The sequence below is a fragment of the Mastigoproctus giganteus genome, chromosome 3, assembly GCF_048544385.1.
Source record: "Mastigoproctus giganteus isolate SK-2022 chromosome 3, ASM4854438v1, whole genome shotgun sequence".
Taxonomy (NCBI): Eukaryota; Metazoa; Arthropoda; class Arachnida; order Uropygi; family Thelyphonidae; genus Mastigoproctus; species Mastigoproctus giganteus.
Window position 1 is genome coordinate 163,629,763 of NC_143577.1, and position 20,249 is coordinate 163,650,011.

The window sequence follows — 20,249 nt, forward strand, 5'->3', positions numbered from 1 at the left end:
CAGTGGGACCAACTGATAATTGCCATCAGCCAATTCTAAACAGGACCCATTCAAGGAATTAATCAATAACTAGGCTTTTCATACAGACTAAGAAATACTGTCCAAGGTTTTGGCTTAAATGGATGTCAGATGAAGTAACCGCACTTGTGGTAGAAAAGAAAAATGCGTGGGATGCATAAAAATGATCAGGTGACAACAGAAGCCTAGTATATATAAACTAATTTTTAATCAAGTAACAAAAGAGGTTAGGCAAGTGAAAGCAGATAATGAGAAATCTTTGGCAAAGGATGCAAAAAAAAAAAAAAAAACAGCAAAGACGTCTAGAAGGTGATGAATCATATTGGTCCACTTGATATCAATGGTTCGTCTGTTGATGATTCTGCTCAGGTTGCTGACTAACTGAATGAGTATTTTGCACCTACATCCACATATGAGGAATTCTTTGGGAAGGGGATGCCAGAAGTTTATCCAACTCTAACAGGGAGCTATGTGATTTTGTAATAACTAAGAGCAAAGTGGAGGAGAAATTGTTGAGGTTAAATAAGAAGACAATTGGGGTGGATGGGATCAATGGGAAATCTCTGGAAAAACTGTTGGAATACCTGGGTTTAAAACAAATATCTACTTTAACATTACTGATAAGACTTAAAACTGTTTCCTCACAAAATGTAGATACATCTCCCAAGTGATGATGTTCATGAAAGGTTACTCGCCTTTTGCAGTTCATTTTGCCAATATCTAAAAAACAATGTAACAGTTATTCATGAATAAGGTTTGCATTCCCAACTGGTTAATAATAAGAATATGCACACATGGGGCAGCAGTGTCTACATGACAATCCTCCATGCAGCCATTAGGAACCTTTGCTCCCTGAAATGTGCACAGTGTCTTTTGTACAATTCCACTGGTTGGAATAATTATACATATTTTTGGATAACATAATTAATTCTTCATTTCTCAAAGAAACATTTTAGCGATGATGAAATATATAATAAATATCCTGGATGACATGGGATTGGATGGCTTCAGCCATCATGCTTTCCAGATCATCTGGTTCCCAATGTTCATTTTCTGATAGTGATTCCCAAAGGATGATGTTTACAGGAATAATCACACATACTGTTGAAGAATTGAAAGGTAAAACCACAGTGGCTGTGGAGATGCACTCCTCAGCAACTGTGGTTTACCTTTCAATTCTTCAGAAGCATGTCGATTATTCCTGTAGACACCTTTCTTCAATTCAACTGTGGTTTCACCTTTGAAGGAATTCTGGTGCAGTTCCAGTAAACTTTGATTGACATCTGCAAATGGTCATGGATGCATTTGGATCACAAAATGAATATGTTTTTGCTTGAACAATAAATTCACGTCTTATGTGTTTAATGTCACCAATGTCTATGCAATTCATCAAAAAATAGCTTTTCTTGATGACTTAATTCGTTAATTAATTTATTTGTTTATTATCAAATTTATGAGGGGGTGAGGGTTCAATAAATAAGTTTCAGGAGCTTCATAAATCCAGTTTATTTACAGAAATTATAGCTAAACTAAAAATTAGTGACATCCTTCTGTTTCTCCTGATACCTATTGTAGTGCTGAACATAGATGGTCATGTATGATTAGTTATTAAATGACACTCAACATTTGGCAAAACTGTAAAATGAGAATGGAATTTTATTATTATTATTATTATTTTTTAGATTTCTTGGATCAACTATTCTGAATCTGGTTAGATAACAATTTAAATGGTATCCTACTAAATGGGTTCCACTATATAAATTATCACATTTATTATTATATACACATTAATTAAAATCAATTTATAATAAATAAATATAATACAGATACATATATAAATATAGATAAATTATTTGTCAGATATATTTATTTTTAATAATTGTGATCAATTACTGTGAATACAAAAGAACAAATATAAATAAGCCAATGTACTTGGAAGTAATAGCTAATTTTCTAAAACACAGAACAGAGATTATGTTTTATGCTTGCTCTGAAACAAGAGTCTGTTCTTCAGAACCTTCTTCTTCTTCGTCAGCAGCAGCACTTATTGTTGAAAAACCTTGAATTTAAACAAATTTATTTTAGCAGAAGTTACTTTTCATTTATATTTATTTAATTTATATATGAATGTATATTCAATATCACATAAAAAATCAATTTAACATAACTACTAACATTCATGTCTCGGTCTTTTCAGTTTGACAGCCCTTGTGATTATCCTGTAATGTCAAACACTGTTTATTCATCTGAGTTCTGTGAGATGGTGGATGCTTCACATTGTGAAACAGTCATATAATCCATAGGAACGTATGGATCATTAGCATTAGTAGAGGCATTTGATGCAAGAAAGCAAGCTTATGCAGCATCAGCCAAAAAAAAAAAAAATAAATAAAACCCACTTCCACTTCACCCCTCTGTTCGTTCAAAATACCTGTCCAGCTGAGCCTTAAACTTATTTAGGCTATCAACCTCCACCACAAGGGATGGAAGTCTGTTCCACCAACCAACCACCCGCTGGCTAAAGGCAAATTTCCGCACGTCTATCCTACATCTGTCTTTCCTCAATTTGAATTTATGCCCTCTCAGGTGATTTTTCTGAGCTAGAGGAAGAATCCCATCAGCATTGAGCAGCATGCTTAAACCATTCAAGGCTTTATACACCTCTATCAGATCACCTCGCTGGTGCCTAGTCTCCAGACACTGTAATTTGCAAAACTTAAGCCTTTCTTCGTAAGAGCACCCCTTTGTTCCATTCACTAATCTTGTTGCCCTTCTCTGTACTTGTTCCAGCAGCTCTACATCCTTCTTGAAATGAGGCCTCCAGACCTGTATACAGAACTCTAGGTGTGGCCTGACCATTGCCTTATACAATGGAATAATCACCTCCTTATCTTGGATGTTTCACATAGGTCACGAGGAAATGTAAAACTGTCTAACAGATAATTATGTTTAATGATTCCTTTATTATATTCTAGAGGCAGGTGCTTCATGGAAAGTGGTTTACGCAAATCAGGATTTGGCTTATAGGCCCCCCCCCCCCCTTACTGGAAAAGGTGGGCAAGGAAAGTGGGTCTATTTGAACCAAGGCTCATGCTGGCTGTCAACATCTGTCTAGCAGCGTAACAACAATACACTTTTGAGAACTACAATAAAGCAAAACGCAGTCAAATTTCTATAAGTTGAACATCAGAGGGGGAAACATAAAAATATTTGAGTTATGATAAAACATTATACTTGTTTCTCTTTTAGTTAGCATTAGTAGAGGCATATGATGCAAGAAAGCAACTTATACAGCATCAGCCAAAAAAAAAACACTCCCTACTTCACCCATCCATTTGTCCAGTTCTTCCTTGAATTTATTTATGTGATCAACTTCCACAATGACAGATGGAAGTTTGTTCCAGTAATCAACCACCCACTGGCTAAAGGCCAGTGGGTGATTGATTACTGGAACAATTTGTGCACATCTATTCTACAGTTGGCTTTTCATTGATTTGAATTTATGTCCCGTCAAGTGCATAATCTCTGAGCAAGAGGAAGAATCCTATCAGCTCCGAGCTTATTCAAACCCTTCAAGGCCTTATACACTATCAGATCACCTCACCAGTGCCTAGACTCCAGACGCTGCAATTTGCAGAACTTAAGCTTGTCTTGGTAAAGAGCAACCCTGTGTCCCTCACCAATCTTGATACCTTTCTCTGTACTTGTTCCAGCAGCTCTACATCCTTCCTAAAGTGAGGCCTCCAGACCTGTATGCAGTACTCAAGGTGTGGACTGACCATTGTCTTATACAAAGGAATAATCACCTTAATCCTGATAGAAAAATACCTGTATATCATTGACAAGATCCCATGAGCTGCTCTGGCAGTCTGTTTGCATTGCTCAGAAAATTTCCTGACTACACAATTATTCCCATGTATTTTTTATTCTCAAAAACCTTGAGTGTAGTACCTCACAGTTGGTATGCTATCCTGGGGTTACTTCTACCCATATGCAGTACTTTGCATTTGTCAAATTAAACTCAGTTAGTTACATCTCTAAAAAGTTAGGCAGCTCATCTGCCTAACTTTTTTAGATCCTGTTCCAGTAATGTACTGTCACTGCTGTCATTAACTATCCTGCTAACCTTCGTATCATCTGAAAACTTGGACATTAAGCCTAATATACCTTCATCAATATATTTTATAAATACATAAAACAACAACACTGAACTCTGGAGTACTCCACTAATAACATTAGTCCATGAAGAGCAGTGTCCACTGGTTACCACAATCTGTCTTCTCCAACTCAACCATCCCTTTAACAATAGCAGCAATTTGCTCTTAATGCTATACTACTCCAATTTATACAGCAGTCTTTTATGTGCAACTGTATAAAAAGCTTTCCATGGCGGTGGTTCCAACATCGAACCATGGGGTACTCCAGTAATATCATTAGTCCACGAAATGCCGTGTCTATTTGTTAATCGATCCCTTTATCTATAGTAACAACTTACCCACAATGCTATACTACACCAATTTGTACAGCACTTTTTTATGTGAAACAGTATCAAAAGCTTTCCTGAAATTGAAGTATATATTAAAATTATTTTTTGCATCCAGTTCCTTTGTGACCACATCGTAGTATCCAATCAAACTGGTCAGACAAGACTTCCCCTTAACAAACCCATGCTGTGTCTGAACTATAATTGCAGTCTTTTCTAGATGATCCTGTTATGTTTTATAACCAGTAACTCCATAATTTTCCCTTGAACAGAAGTTAAACTAACAGGTCTGTAATTACTCAAGTCACACCCTTTGATACCTTTGGGGACATACCCTGAATCCAAGGATGCTCTCATAATTATGGCTAATGGTTTGCTTACTTCCTTTGCTGCCTCCTTTCATACATATGGATAAATCCCATCCACACCAGGTGCCTTTCTTATGTTTAGCCTCAACAATTTCTCATCCACTTAGCTCTCAGTTATTATGAAATAATTTATCTCCCTATTAGAGTTAGAGAAACTTCTGGCCTCCACTTCACCAAAGGATTCCTCATGTGTGAATGTAGATGCAAAATACTCATTCAGTTTGTTAGCTACCTGAGCCGGATTATCAACAGTTGAAACATCAATATCAACTGGAACAATCTGATTCATCCCCTTTCTTCTTGAGTTTACTTAAGTAAAGAAGTCTTTGCCAATTTTCTATGAATCCGTTGCCAAAGATTTCTTGTAATCTGCCTTCACTTGCCTAACCTCTTTTGTTACTTGATTACAAAATAGTTTTTATTTACCAAAGGCTTCTGTGGTCTCCTGATAATTTATAAGCATCCCACGCATTTTTCTTCTCTGCCATGAGTCTCATTAGTTCATCTGACATCTATTTAGGCCTAAAACTTGAACAATATTTCTTAGTTTCAAATTAGTCCACTTAACATAGATGGTTCGACTATTGATGATCCTGCTCAAGTAGCTGATAAACTGAATGGGTATTTTAGGCATCTACATTCACACATGAGGAGTTACTCAAGGAGGGGAATGCCAGAAGTTCATCAAACTCTAACAGCGAGATAAGTGATTTTGTAATAACAGAGAGAGCAAAGTGGAGGAGAAATAGTTGAAGTTAAACGTAAAAAACCTGGGGGAGATGGAATCTATCCAGTTATAATGAAGGAGGCAGCAAGGGAAGTAAGCAAACCCTTAGCCATAATTATGAGTGCATCCTTAGAGTCAGGGGGAGGTCCCCCATGTATTGGAGATGTGCAAATGTATCCCCAATTCAGAAAGGGGGTTTAAAGGGCAACACAAATACTTATAGACCTGTTAGTTTAACTTCTATTCTGGGGAAAATAATGGAGTCGCTGGTTAAAGAGGTGATACAGGATCACCTAGACAAGAGCAGCAGTAACAGTTCAGACAGCATGGGTTTATTAAGGGGAAGTCATGGCTGACCAATTTGATTGGATACAATGATGTGGTCACAAAGGAACTGGATGCAAAAAATTATTTTTATATCATATACAGTCAGTCTTCGTATAACACGTGTTTACACTACACGAATTCGATCATACAAGATTTATAAATAGGGGAATGATATCATATATAACATGAACTGAATTCGCTTATGCACGATTTCACCTTTGTGTTTACAAGAAATGGCAGTCGAACGCGGAATCACTCCAACTGAACGCAACACGATAGCAATAGAGAGAAGATTCTGAAAATGTATTTATATTTTTTATATCAGTGAAGCGGATACACATTTCACCATAATAACGTAAAAACCCACACAAGTGCAGCTATCGGTATTATCGCAAATGCAATTAGATTGAGTTTGATACCAGTTTATAACAGATTCTACTAGCAGAAATGCAACTGGAAATTGTTTTTATTGTTTTATGGTAGTAACCCCCCAGAAATGTGCTTCAGTAAATGTGAGCTAGTGAGGTGTTAATAGTGTGTCTCTGCCATAAAGGCAGAGGCACACTATTGTGTTGTTTATTCAATTGCTACCCGCGCACAACTTTGTTTATGTGTATCAAGCCTGCCTTCTCATTTTGTAATTGTGCTTTATTCCCTAAAAATGAGTAAAATACTTAAAAGGTGTGAAAAGGAAGTGTTCCTGGTGAAGACACTACAGGTTCAGAGAGAAAAAGGAAAGCAATATCGATAGAGAGAGGCGGGCTGGGTCAATATTCTTACCCAGGAAAATTTGTAGCGGCCTCATACTGGCATATATGGCCAAAATCACACTTTTCTCCTCCGACCCACCAGGGTTTCCCCAGTAAGGCTTATGGCTAGTCTGCCTCTGTTAGAGAAAAAATGGCTAGTCTGCCTCTGTTAGTGAGCAAATTGAAAGAATATGTGATATTACCTAAATGATGCAACACTGAGAATTAGAAAGAATGCAGAGAAAATAAAAACAACTGTCATAGCAGGAACAACTCAAAGTGTAATAAAATCCATTAGATCAAGACACAAGAATTGGAAGAGAAATGGCTGTCATCTGTTTGGTTATAAAATCAAACAAAGAACAAGTTTGCTTACGATAGAAGCAAAAGCATTGGCAATATTTTATTACATAATAGTCGTAATAAAATGTGTATTTTATTACGATTATTTATTGTTTGGCAATGATTTGGTTACAAATGTGTGTTCGGCACCTAGCCCTATTTTTCCCATAGGGCCTGTTATTTATATTGCATGATTTTGCATTGCACGAGGGTTTCTAGGAACACAGCTATTGTGCTATACGAGGACTGACTGTACTTGGATTTCAGGAAAGCTTTTGATAATGTTGCACGTGGAAGACTGCTGTACAAATTGGAGCGGAATGGCATTAAGGGCAAGTTACTGCAATGGATAGAGGGAAGGTTGAGTGGGAAATGGCAAAGAGTGGTAATAAATGCTCTATGTGGATTAATGTTATTAGGGGAGTCCCTAATAACATCAGGAGGTTCGGTGCTGCGGCCATTGTTGTTTTTTGTATTTATCAATGATATCAATGAAGGTATATTAATTTTAATGTCCAGGTTTTCAGATGATACAAAGGTTGTCAGGGTTGTTAATGACAGTAAATACAGTATGCTACTGTAATAGAATCTAGAAAAGTTAAGCAGATGAGGTGACAAGTGGCAACTGAAGTTTAACATTGACAAATGCAAAGTACTCCATATCGGTAGCAGCAAGAGAAAAGTACCAAATGTGGTACGTTTCTCAGGAAGGTGGAGAATGAAAAAGACCTGGGGGAAACTGTGTTGTTGTTATTTGGTTTTTACGAGCATTAGCAACTAAGGCGATATTGCTCCGGGATATGCGGTGGTCATTCCCTGCCCTTTTCGCATCCTCCGTATTTGGTAGTGACCGGCTCGAACCCTGGTCTAATCAAGAAGCGTGTGCTACACACTGCTGCTCCTTCCCACCTGGCTACAGAGGCGCCGGAAACTGTGCAGTCAGATATGAAGTTGTCTGAGCAGAGACAGGCTGCCAGAGCAGGCCATGGAGTTTTGTCAATGATATATAGGAATTTTGCTAGCAGAGACAAGGAGATGATTATCCCTTTGTATAAGGCAATGGTCAGGCCACACCTTGATTACTGTATAAGGTCTGGAGGCCTCATTTTAGGAAGGATGTAGAGTTGCTAGAACGAGTACAGAGAAGGACAAGACGATTGGTGAGAGGGACAAAGGGGTCACTTACGAAGAAAGGCTTAAGTTCTGCAAGTTGCAGAATCTGGAGGCTAGGAACCCGTGAGGTGTGTAAGGCCTTAATTGGTTTGAGCAAGCTCAATGCTGACAGCATACTTCTGCTTGCTCAGATTAAAAACCTGAAGGGGCATAGATTCAAATTGAGATAAGACAGTTGTAGAACAGATGTGCTGAAGTTTGCCTTTAGCTAGCGGGTAGTTGATTGTTGGAACAGATTCCCATCTGTTGTTGTGGAAGTTGACAGCTTAAATAAATTCAAGGCTGAACAGAGGCGGATTTAACGGCGGGCACACCGGGCGCACGCCCCGGGCCCGACTTCTGAAGGGCCCACGAAAAACCCGAACAAATTAGTTCAACATATTAGTTCAACTAATATGTTCAACTGTTAGTTCAAAACTTTGTGATTATTATTATGCTATTATTAATTATATTATACATATATTATATTCAAATTTTATTGGAAATAATACATTAATAGTACATAATATTTTTTATTTATTTAAAAAAATGGTTAACATGTATTTTTATTTTCCCCATCTCTCTCTTTTTTTTTAAGGGGCCCAATATTTTCTTCTGCGCCCGGGGCCTCAACCGACCTTAAACCGCTCCTGAGGCTGAACTAGACAAACATTGGGAGTGACTGGATGGGTGAAATGGGAAGGTTTTTTTTTGGACGATGCTGTATAAGCTTGCTTTCTTACATCATATGCCTCAAATAATGTAATAGTAATATAAGGAGAAAAGTTTGCTGCACAGGTGAAGTTTTCTTTTTATTTTTTTTATTTTTATGTTTCTTTTGCAATTATAGCCATTTTCAGAAAGAACAATGATTCCAACCAAAGGAAAACTAAAAGTATTTTAATGCTTATATGTGCTTATGCTACACATCTGACTGATTCATTGTAGTGCAACATGGAGAATTCTAAAGTATTTCTATACATATCTTAAGTAAAGTTGAAGTTGAACACAAAGGCGTTCCTAAGGAATGTTGTGCCCAGGTGCCAATTAAAATTTGGCTCTCCCCTTTAAAATTTTCTTCATATGTATGTATCCTGGGTATAACTCCCATGAGTAAACACACTGTGGATGATCACCCAGGTGTGAACCAACGTAAGCAGGAGTCAAGTTGCGGCACCCTCTACACATAGAGGAATGCCGCCCCTCTGTGTTAGATGAATGGCAGATGAATCTCATCAACTAGTGCAATACCACTTTGCTTATTGGAGGCTTGAAGTGGTGGAACCAATGTTTAGTCTCCAGAGCTACGTTCCGGTCAACTCTTCCCCATCTCTTCCATCATGCAGTATGACTGATGACTTTTGAGGCTATGATGGACATCATGTCGAGATCTAATCTTCCTTACATTTCGAGGGTACAGCTCTAAAACAGTGTTCACAGGCCAGCCGCTAGTTAGTACACTGGATCGAACCTATTGTTAACTCTAGGAAGCTTCCGGATCAGCTAGTGTATAATCTTGCTACCTCTACTCTGCCAGATAGTGACTGGAGGGAGTCACTATCTGGCAAAGTAGAGTAGTGTGTAGGGGGGGGGCATTGTCGAGGCTACGTTATGTCAAGGATCTGGGTATATTATTACCATGTGTACGCCATATCCAAAAATTTCATTACTTCATACAGCATGTCCCCCCACTTTTTTTCTTATTATTGAATACACCACGAATTGTCAAACTAATTGAATGCACTATGAATTGTCATTTCACAAATATACGTGGTCTCAGTTCTAATCTCAACGATGTCCATTTTCCACTTGCAGTTTGCCAAACCCCATGTACTTTTTCTGACAGAATTTCAGTTATCGGTTGATTCAACTACTGCTCATCTCAGTTGCCCAAATTATTTGCTGTATGATTTCTTTCACCTCAAAGGTGGTAGTTGTGCATATGTCCGTTCCGATATTCCCTGTCAGAGACTTGGTAATTTGGAATCTCATCTTTTCGATCTTCTCTGGCTTAAAATCTCTCTACCTCATTCGGGTCAAATTCATCTGTTGTTTCTATGATTCTCCCAACTCCACTAATCACATGGAACTTTTTGACTTTCTCCAGTCCAACTTCCCTAATAGTGAGGTACTGGCTTCCATTTTCTGGTCACACAGATGCAGCTGGTCGAGATGCTGAAGCTTTTGCAATTACTAATGACCTCACACAGATTGTTCATTTACCTACCAGAATACTGGACAATCATTACCATACAGCCAACATGCTTGATCTTTTTCTCACAAACAAACCCTCTAAGTATACGGTCGAAGTGAGTGGTCCTTTAGGCACCTCAGATCACAACTTGGTGATTGTCTCTTCTCCAATGGAGCCTTTATCTCATGGCTATTCTCAACCTCATGTTGTTTGGCATTACAAGAATGAAAAATGGGATGATCTGCGAAAATTCTTTTCTTCTTTTTCTTGGTCGGATTACTGTTTCAAAACTTCTGATGTCAATGTTTGCTCAGATCGTGTCAGTGAAATTATTCTTGTAGGAGTGGAATCCTTTATTCCACACTCCACTTTAAAATCTCGTCTTTTATCTAAGTCTTGATTTTCCAATAAATGTGCTAAGGCTGTTCAAGGGAAGAATGTTGCATATCATAATTGGTTTGTTTCCAATTCTTCAGTTTCATTTTCTGCCTACACCAAAGCTCGTAACAATTGTAAAGCAGTTATTAATCAGTCAAAACTAGATTTTGAACAGGCTAGAGTAGAAAACTTGCTTCTTGCCCTAATGGTAGCCAAGCATTCTGGTCTCTTGCCGAAGCTATTGGCCACAACTTTTGCCCATCTCTGCTGCTCTCACCTCTGTCAAAACCAAATGGTTCTGTTGTCACTTCAGTCAAGGATAAAGCTGACCTGCTAGCATCCCATTTTTCTTCCAACTCATGTATTAATGATCTTGGCAAAACACCTCCCACCATCACCATTCAATGCCTCCTGTGGTCTTCCAGCAAAAGGATGTCGGAAGGATTTTGATCAATCTAGATGCTAAGAAAGCTCCAGGTCCTGATATTTCTCCACTTGTTCTCAAAACCTGTGCTCCTGAACTTACTCCTGTTCTTTGTCACTTTTTTTCATTTTCTTATTCCAAAGGTGTTTTTCCTTCTGCTTGGAAATTTGCTCATATCCAGCCAGTTCCTCCCATCTAATTATCATCCTATTGCAATTACTTCTACTCTTTCTAAAGTAATGGAGAAAACAATTAACCATCAACTCTTAAGCTACCTAGAAACTTTCCATCTGATCAACGATCACCAGTATGGATTCCCATCAGTGTCAATCCACTAGTGATATTATGATTTGGATGCAAATGAAGGCAACAAAGGGAATGAGGGCGATTAAACCTTCCAAACATGAAATGTTGGCAGCATTTGAAACTTTGCACAGAGGCCTTCAGTGGGAAGAAAATGTAACAGAAAATATACTGCCATACCATTAATATCCGGACACCCCTCCATGGATAGGGAAACAGGTCCTATGTATGCAAATACACTGAGCATCAAACAGACAATTGCAAAAGTTGCCATGCAAGGTAACACGTTCAACAGAATTATCTCAACAGTTCAACAGAAATGATCATCTCAACAAATGCTAGATGTGGATTAACATGGTGTAAGGAGGGTGAATCCTGGACTCTAGAACAGTGGAAAACAGTCCTATGGACAGACGAGTCGAGTTTCACACTCTACCAGTCTGGTGAGTGCCAGTGGGATCAGTTCCTTGCTGGTTGTATCCTCCCAACAATGAAGTTAGGTGAAGGCAGTGTCATGGTATGGGAGGATACAAATCGTGTCAATCGTAGCACTTGGGCCCATTAGTCATTATCGACAAAACCATGAATGTTGTGCAATACCAGGCCAGCCTGGACAATTATGCACTTCCATTATGGCAATACTTCGGGGAAGGCCATGCCATACTGCTCGGGTCGTAACAGAGTGGTTTGAGGACATGGGTGTGGAAAATTTGGATTGGCCAGCCCAGAGTCCTCATCTGAACCCTATCAAGCATCTTTGGGATGTATTGGATCGTCAGGTACGTGCATCTCGAGATCGCCCAAAGAACAAGGTTGAACTGGTGTCTGCATTAAAGGCCGAGTGAAGGAATATATCCCCTGACATTTATAAAAAGCTGATTGAGGGAATGCCGTGAAGATTGAAGGTCGTGATAAAAGAAAAAGGTTTCAGCACAAAATATTAAATGACACAATAAAAGCTCTTTTTATGTCTAAAGGCAGGTGTCTGGATATTAATGGTAGGGCAGTGTATATTTGAGTGTTTAAACAAATGCGAACATTTTTATTAACGGTGTAAAGTAGAATCCAGTGAGCAACAAAAATAACCAAATATTTTATGTGTTCCGCAGGCTCTTTCTGTTATAGCGTGTACACTCACCCATGTGCTGATGGTTCAATCTTGTCGTCAATCGAACCTCTCTGTGAATTATACAACTGCCGGTAAGAATGCACGCTAATATGTGTATCCAGAAAACCTGGGTTTCATATATGATAGTCCAGTAGTTTGGATTAGGACAAAAATCTTGTGCCCTCAAGACTCACTCACTGACACTGAGAGCAAGCTCGCAGCATCGAAGATTGCACTTTGTGATTTCACTCAAAAACCTTTCTTTGTAATTGGATCTTCGAGCGCCGCTTAAGTATGGTTCATAATCAATGATCTACTCAGTGAGTTATGTGTAGCAGAGAAATGTTACCAGACAAAATGATCAACAAAACAAGGTTTATTACACATATAAGTCATACAAATAGTTACAAAAGAACCGGTCAAAGTTTTAGCATAATTGGTAATTGATTGTTTGGGAACTAACTGAATAGCAAGTATAATCTTGCTGCTACTAATATTACAATTTTACAGTGTTCTTCATGTTGGCACTTCCCCCATTACTCTCACAAGTATTCACAATGGCTGGAGTCGGTCATACCATACAACTGTTCTATTGTTAGAAAAGGTTATATGTCAACTTGACAATTATAATTAGTATTTTTGACAACTAGGTCATTAAGTCTCATTACTTCTTAAATTCTAATTACTAAAAGTAGATAAACAATTGTCAGAATGTGTCTATGAGAAGAGAGAGAGGTCAGTGGGTATGGATAAATTAAAGGAGTGGGGAGTAGAATTAACTTTGAGTAGTCGGGTTTGGTTTGTTCTAAAAAATGCTAGTCAACTTACCAACAAATTGTCATTCTTCTTCTGCAATTTGTCCTTCTTCTGCACTTCTAGCTTTGGCTCTTCGCTCCATAAATACAGTTTTGGGGATACCTGTTCAATCGACAAGATCTGTGATCTTCCTCAGTTTTCTTTTTCTGGCGCTCTTCACGGATCTGTTGACTACACTCGGCTTCTAGAAAACTCTTCAACTCTGTGAACTCTTGAATCTCATCCACTGACTTCCAAATCTCTTCTCACAAATCTGTACGCTCCAAAATCTAGCCAAAGAAGGTCTCGTTTTCTATCCCCTTTTCACATATATATATATATATCCCTGCATCCCCCTTCCTAAGTTCCCATGACCTGTTCTGATTTCACGGGTTAATTATGTGGGGCAAAGAATTACACTTGGGGACTGTCGACTTTTGTGATTTGACACTACTAAAAATGATATGTTATATGTAGAAGGGAAATCTCGTATTTGTGTAGGGCAGTTTCTTTTGTTTTACAATCGCGGTCATTGAACATAAATTGATACACTTTTACGTATGGAATTTTGAAATGACAGTCAATGTTTATCGGATTCGATTGCGTAAGATATCATGTCACTTGTTCTGCTTAATCACCTTTCTCCGACAAAAGTCGCGTTCTCCCCTCGTCGTTCTTGGGGCTATTACGTGTTCACTGCCTGCCTTACTGCTATCGGGAGAAGGACCTGACATCACTAATTGACTGTACACTTAATGGAGGTATAATGTTTCAACTACCGCATCCCCTGGGGCGGTGCTTGTTGCATGTGCAAAAACGGAAGTGAAACACAACTAATTCCGATGGAGTGACGCTACTTTAGTTATACAGGCCGTGGAAAAAGTATAGGGCACTTTGAGGAATAAATGCTTCTTAAAAGCGGGCGAAAGGGATAAAAATGATAGCATTTTTTTACATTCCTCCCCCTCTATGGCCATGAATTTTGAGCAAGGGGGAAAGAAAATTTCACACACTCAAAATTTATTTATTTTTTGACTTAACCGGGGAAACAAGAAATCTTATTAGGGGGGGGATGGACACAAACATCTCTTCTCTTACATGACTAAGTTGATCTTAACTAGACAAATAGTATCAAAAGAAAATAATAGGTGTTCACCTAATAAAAATTTTTGTATCTCCTGAGTCATCTGGTACCAAACAATGATAATTTTGTGTATATTTTAACATCCAACAATCTTACCTTGGTTGAACAGACAAACTGGAATATGGTTGAAAAGCGCTGTCAGCTTCAGGAAGGAAAATCGTTTTGAATATTTTCGTTAGATTCTTTTAATTGGTTAATTTGATTTTTAATTGTTTTAAATTGATTTGAATTGCGTTAAATTGGTTTTTTAATTATTTAATTATTTATATTTTACTCTAATGTACCGGTAAGTTGTCGATTTTTTCGTTTTTTTCCGTTTAAATTTATGGAGTATCATACGGAAGTGTTCTACGTACTATATTGAGGTAAACTTCTCTTATTATTTTACAAACATATAAGTCATATAAATAGTTACAAAAGAACCAGTAAAAGTTTTAGCATAGTTGGCAATTGATTGTTTGGGAACTAACTGAATAGCAGGTATAATCTTGCTGCTACTAGTATTACAATTTTACAGTGTTCTTCGTGTTGGCACGTCCACAATTATTCTCACGAGTATTCACAATGGATGGAGTCGGTCATACCATACAACTGTTCTTCTGTTAAAATAAGGTTATATGTCAACTTGACAATTATAATTAGTTTGTTTGTTATTTGGTTTTTAGGAGCATTAGCAACTAAGGCCATATTGCTCCGGGATATGCGGTGGTCATTCCTTGACCTTTCCGCATACTCCGTATTTGGTGGTGACGGGCTCGAACCCCGGTCTAATCAAGAAGCATGTGCTATGCACTGCTGCTCCTTCCCACCTGGCTACGGAGGCGCTTATAATTAGTATTTTTGACAACTAGGTCATTAAGTCTCATTACCTGTTAAATTCTAATTACTAAAAGTAGATAAACAACTGTCAGAATGTGTCTATGAGAAGAGATCAGTGGGTATGGATAAAGGTCAGTGGGTATGGATAAATTAAAGGAGGGGGGGGGTAGGATTAACTTTGAGTAGTCGGGTTTGGTTTGTTCTAAAAAATGCTAGTAAACTTACCAACCAACAAATTGTCGTTCTTCTGCACTTCTGGCTTCGGCTCTTCGCTCCATAAATACAGTTTTGGGGATACCTGTTCAATCCACAAGATCTGCGATCTTCCTCGGTTTTCTTTTTCTGGCACTCTTCATGGCTCTATTGACTCACTTGGCTTCTAGAAAACTCTTCAACTCTGTGAACTCTTGAATCTCATCCACTGACTTCCAAATCTCTTCACTCCCGATACCTGTTCAATCACAAGATCTGCGATCCTCCTCGGTTTTCTTTTTCTGGCACTCTTCACGGCTCTATTGACTCACTTGGCTTCTAGAAAACTCTTCAACTCTGTGAATTCTTGAATCTCATCCACTGACTTCCAAATCCCTTCGCTCCAAAATCTAGCCAAAGAAGGTCTCGTTTTCTATCCCATTTTCATACTTTTGTCGCTGAATCCCCCTTCCTAAGTTTTCCATGACCTGTTCTGATTTCACGGGTTAATTATGTGGAGCAAAGAATTACATCTGGGGACTGTCAACTTTTGGGATTTGACACTACTAAAAATGATATGTTATATGTAGAAGGGAAATCTCTATTTGTGTAGGGCAGTTTCTTTTGTTTTACAATCGCGGTCATTGAACATAAATCGATACACTTTTACGTAAGGAATTTTGAAATGACAGACAATGTTTATCGGATTCGATTGCGTAAGATATCATGTCTCTTATTCTGCTTAATCACCTTTCTCCAACAAAAGTTGCGTTCTCCTCTCGTCGTTCTTGGGGCTATTACGTGTTCGCTGCCTGCCTTACTGCCATCGGGAGAAGGACCTGACATCACTAATTGACTGTACACGTAATGGAGGTATAATGTTTCAACTACCGCATCCCCTGGGGCGGTGCTCATTGCATGTGAAAAAACGAAAGTGAAACGCAACTAATTCCGATGGACTGACGCTACTTTAGTTATACAGGCCGCAGAAAAAGTATAGGGCACTTTGAGGAATAAATGCTTCTTAAAAGCGTGCGAAAGGGTTAAAAATGATAGCATTTTTTTTACATATGACATAATTCTTAAAGGTATACTAATATATTGTGCGCATCATGTAAGTAGTCGTTTCTTAATATGTATGTATTAATACATTAATTGTTTATTTTAAAACAATTAATTGAGCAAATAAATTTTCAAACATTTTAGTTAGAAAATTTATTCATTGCCACTTATTTCTGATATATTTCCCATCTTTTACTATATTTCTCTATTTACAGTATTTTCAATGTTGAAAGAGTCATATTTCTTTATAATGAAATTTCTGTATAAAGAATTTTTTCAAGGGAAAGATCGATTTCGTTATATAGAGGTCCGACTGTACTTGGATTTTAGGAAAGCTTTTAATACTGTGGCATATGGAAGGCTACTGTACAAATTAGAGTGGTATGGCATTAAGGGAAAGTTGCTACAATGGATAAAGGGATGATTGAGTGGGAGACGACAGAGAGTGGTAATCACTGTACACTGCTCTTCATGGACTAATGTTATCATTAGAGTTCCCCAGGGTTCAGTGCTGGGCCCATTGTTGTTTTGTGTATTCATCAATGATATTGATGAAGGTATATCAGGCTTAATGTCCACGTTTGTATATGATACAAAGGTTGGCAGGGTTGTTAATGACAGTAAAAACAGTATGCTGCTGCAACAGGATCAGGAAAAGTTGGACAGATTGGCTGAGAAGTGGCAACTGAAGTTTAACATTGACAAATGCAAAGTACTGCATATGGGTAGCAGTAACCCAAGAGAAACGTACCAACTGTGTGGTACTATGCTCAAGGAAGTGGAGAGTGAAAAAGACTTGGGGTAATTGTGTAGCCAGATATGCAGTTTGCTGAGCAGTGCAGACAGGCTGGCAGAGCAGGTCATGGAGTCTTGTCTATATATAGGAATTTTTCCAGCAGGGATGAGGTGATTATCCCATTGTACAAGGCAATGGTCTGTTTTGTTATTTTGTTTGTTATTTGGTTTTTAGGAGCATTAGCAACTAAGGCCATATTGCTCCAGGGATATGCAGTGGTCATTCCCTGACCTTTACACATCCTCCGTATTTGGTGGTCGTGGGCTCGAACCCCGGTCTAATCAAGAAGCGTGTGCTACGCACTGCTGCTCCTGCCCACCTGGCTACGGAGGCGCCTGAGGCAATGGTCAGGCCACACCGTGAATACTGTGTACAGGTCTGGAGGCCTCACTTTAGGACGGATTCAGAGTTGCTAGTACAAGTACAAAGAAGGGTAACAAGATTGGCGAGGGGAACAAAGGGATGCTCTTACCAAGATAGGCTTAAGTTCTGCAAATTGCAGCGCCTGATTACTAGGCACATGTAGGGTGATCTGATCAAGGTATATAAGGCCTTGAATGGATTGAGCAAGCTCAATGCTGATGGAATTCTTCCTCTTGTTCAGATTAAGAACCTGAGGGGGATCAAATAAATCGAATAGCATTTCACCGCTAATAAAAATTTTTGTATCACATTACAACGTAAAACTAAATTTTTATTAGTTTTATGTTGATTCAAATCTAGGAAAGACAGTTGTAGAATAGATGTGCAGAAATTTGCCTTTAGCCAGCGGGTAGTTGATTGCTGGAACAGACTTCCATTTCTTGTTGTGGAAGTAGATAGCTTAAATAAATTTAAGGCTGAGCTTTGACAAGTATTTGGAGTGAACAATATCCTGAAAGAGGCCTCTGAGGTCGGGAAAACTCATGTCTAAAAATATATATAAATTCATACACCGACCATTGAATAAAATTTAAAATTTAATATGACAACAACAAAAATATTTACAATAAACTATTGCGGAATGCTAAAAACTGTAATAAAAGATCATTTACAATAAAATTTGCTAAAATATAAAACATAAAAGCGCTAAAAACCTGAAGCTTTCGGGAGCGTCAGCTCCCTTCTTCAACAGTGAAATAACTTCCTGCAACATCTCCTTAAGTAGCAGGCTCATGGTACCTCCACACATGGTATTTCTCCACGTGGTTCAATTGGCACATGGTCAGAACTGGAAGCGGAAATGTCTCGGGAACGTGGCAAAGAAAACCGTTCATCCGACCTTAATATAATTGTTTCAAAGATAGGATTAATAAGTATACCTCTATCTCTATTGATGGTATTTCTACTGGATGAACTAATCCGTAAACCCTTGAGCCATTTACGCTCCCAGTATCCATGTGCACGATCCAAAATAATAGCGTCCTCCGGGGAGATTTGATGCTGCTTCTCCCAAAAATGTTCGGCCACAGCAGACTTGTTGTATTCAGCGGTTCTTATGGCATTTAAATGTTCAGTGAAGTGAAGTAAATGTGGAGTGAACAGATGGGTGAAATTAAAGTGTTTTTTTTTTTTTTTTTTCGGCTGAGGCATACGATGCAAGAAAGCAAGCTTATTTGCATCATATGCCTCAACTAATGCTAATATCAGTCTCTAGCTTGGTTATTTCGTAGTATGTTCACATTAAAATGTATTCATTTTGATGCTGCATTGCATCGATTTTTTTTTTCCCTTCCAGGGTGGTCACTAGTGCAGCTGTACAGGAAGCACTTTCAGATGGTTGGACTGAATAGTCTTGTGTCCTTTCCTTGTTGTAGCCATATGGGGTGGACAGCTCCACTGTCTTCTTCTTCTGGAGACAATCTCCAACTTGTTCAACTGAACCCTCTGCCTAAGGCTTGAATTTATCTTTATCTTATGCCACACTACAGTATGTTCAGTATTTCTACCTGTCATCTTCATCCAACTATGGAGGTGGACCTGTTTAGCTTTGGCCTTTTGAAACCAGTTGTGGATGATAGTTATTGGGGGTGACACCAGATGGCATCACTCTCTCCATGGAGCACCACAATTAACCCAGTAGTTACAATGCCAAACCACCAATGCGATAGACCTGAGTTCAAATCCTACTGCAAAAAAAAGTTGCACTGCTTCATCGGACCTAACTCCCCTAATTTCAAGGCAATAGCTGAGACAGAGAGTGGCACTATCTAGTGTTGCTTCCAATAACTATAATTCATTACTGGATGCAAAAGGTCCACCTCCATAGCCAGATGAAGGTGACAAGTAGAAATATCGAACATAGTGGCTTTGAGTGTGGTGCAGGATAAAGTCACTTGTGTTGAGGCCTTATGCAGAGGGATCAGCTCAAAAATGTCAAAGACAGTCTCCTGAGGAAGACGTTGGAGCAAGTGGCACTGTCCTCATATGGCTACAACTGAAGGGCAAGACCATCTAGCCTAACCAACTCACAGTGATTTCTGTGTAACTGCACTAGTGACCACCCACAAACGAAAGCCAATGCATGTAGTAGAGCAGCAAAATGAATACATTCATCATGCAAGCATACTAAGAAGTAATCAAGCTAGAGACCAATATAACATTATACAGGATGAAACTACACATCAAGTGGTTGGAATGGTTCCCAATTGTTGAGATCACCAAACAGCAAATAGCAGACCAAAGACATAAGTCATGAAGAAACTGGAAAAAATCAAGCAGGATGTGAGCGACAAAATAGAAAGAACAAAGAATACAGACTCAACCAAACCAGAACTACAGAAGGAACAGCAAGTACAACCCAGAGCAACAAAGTGGAAACAAGAAATAAAGACAGAAAGGCAGGCAAAGAAGGCACTACATAGTAGACAATACAATGACATGCGTCAA

At 38.5% G+C, this 20,249-nt stretch overlaps 1 protein-coding gene across 1 annotated transcript in view; it reads right to left on the minus strand.

Annotated features, from left to right (window-relative positions):
- Nucleotides 1-1,950: 1,950 nt before the first annotated feature.
- LOC150088379 (dynein axonemal light chain 1-like) overlaps nucleotides 1,951-20,249 on the minus strand; it is a 173,251-nt gene continuing 154,952 nt past the window's right edge. The window contains exon 10 of the mRNA XM_090370753.1: nucleotides 1,951-2,077. Within this exon, the coding sequence (XP_090226879.1) occupies nucleotides 1,998-2,077 (80 nt within the window). The 3' untranslated portion in view covers nucleotides 1,951-1,997. The remainder of the gene's footprint in view (nucleotides 2,078-20,249) is intronic.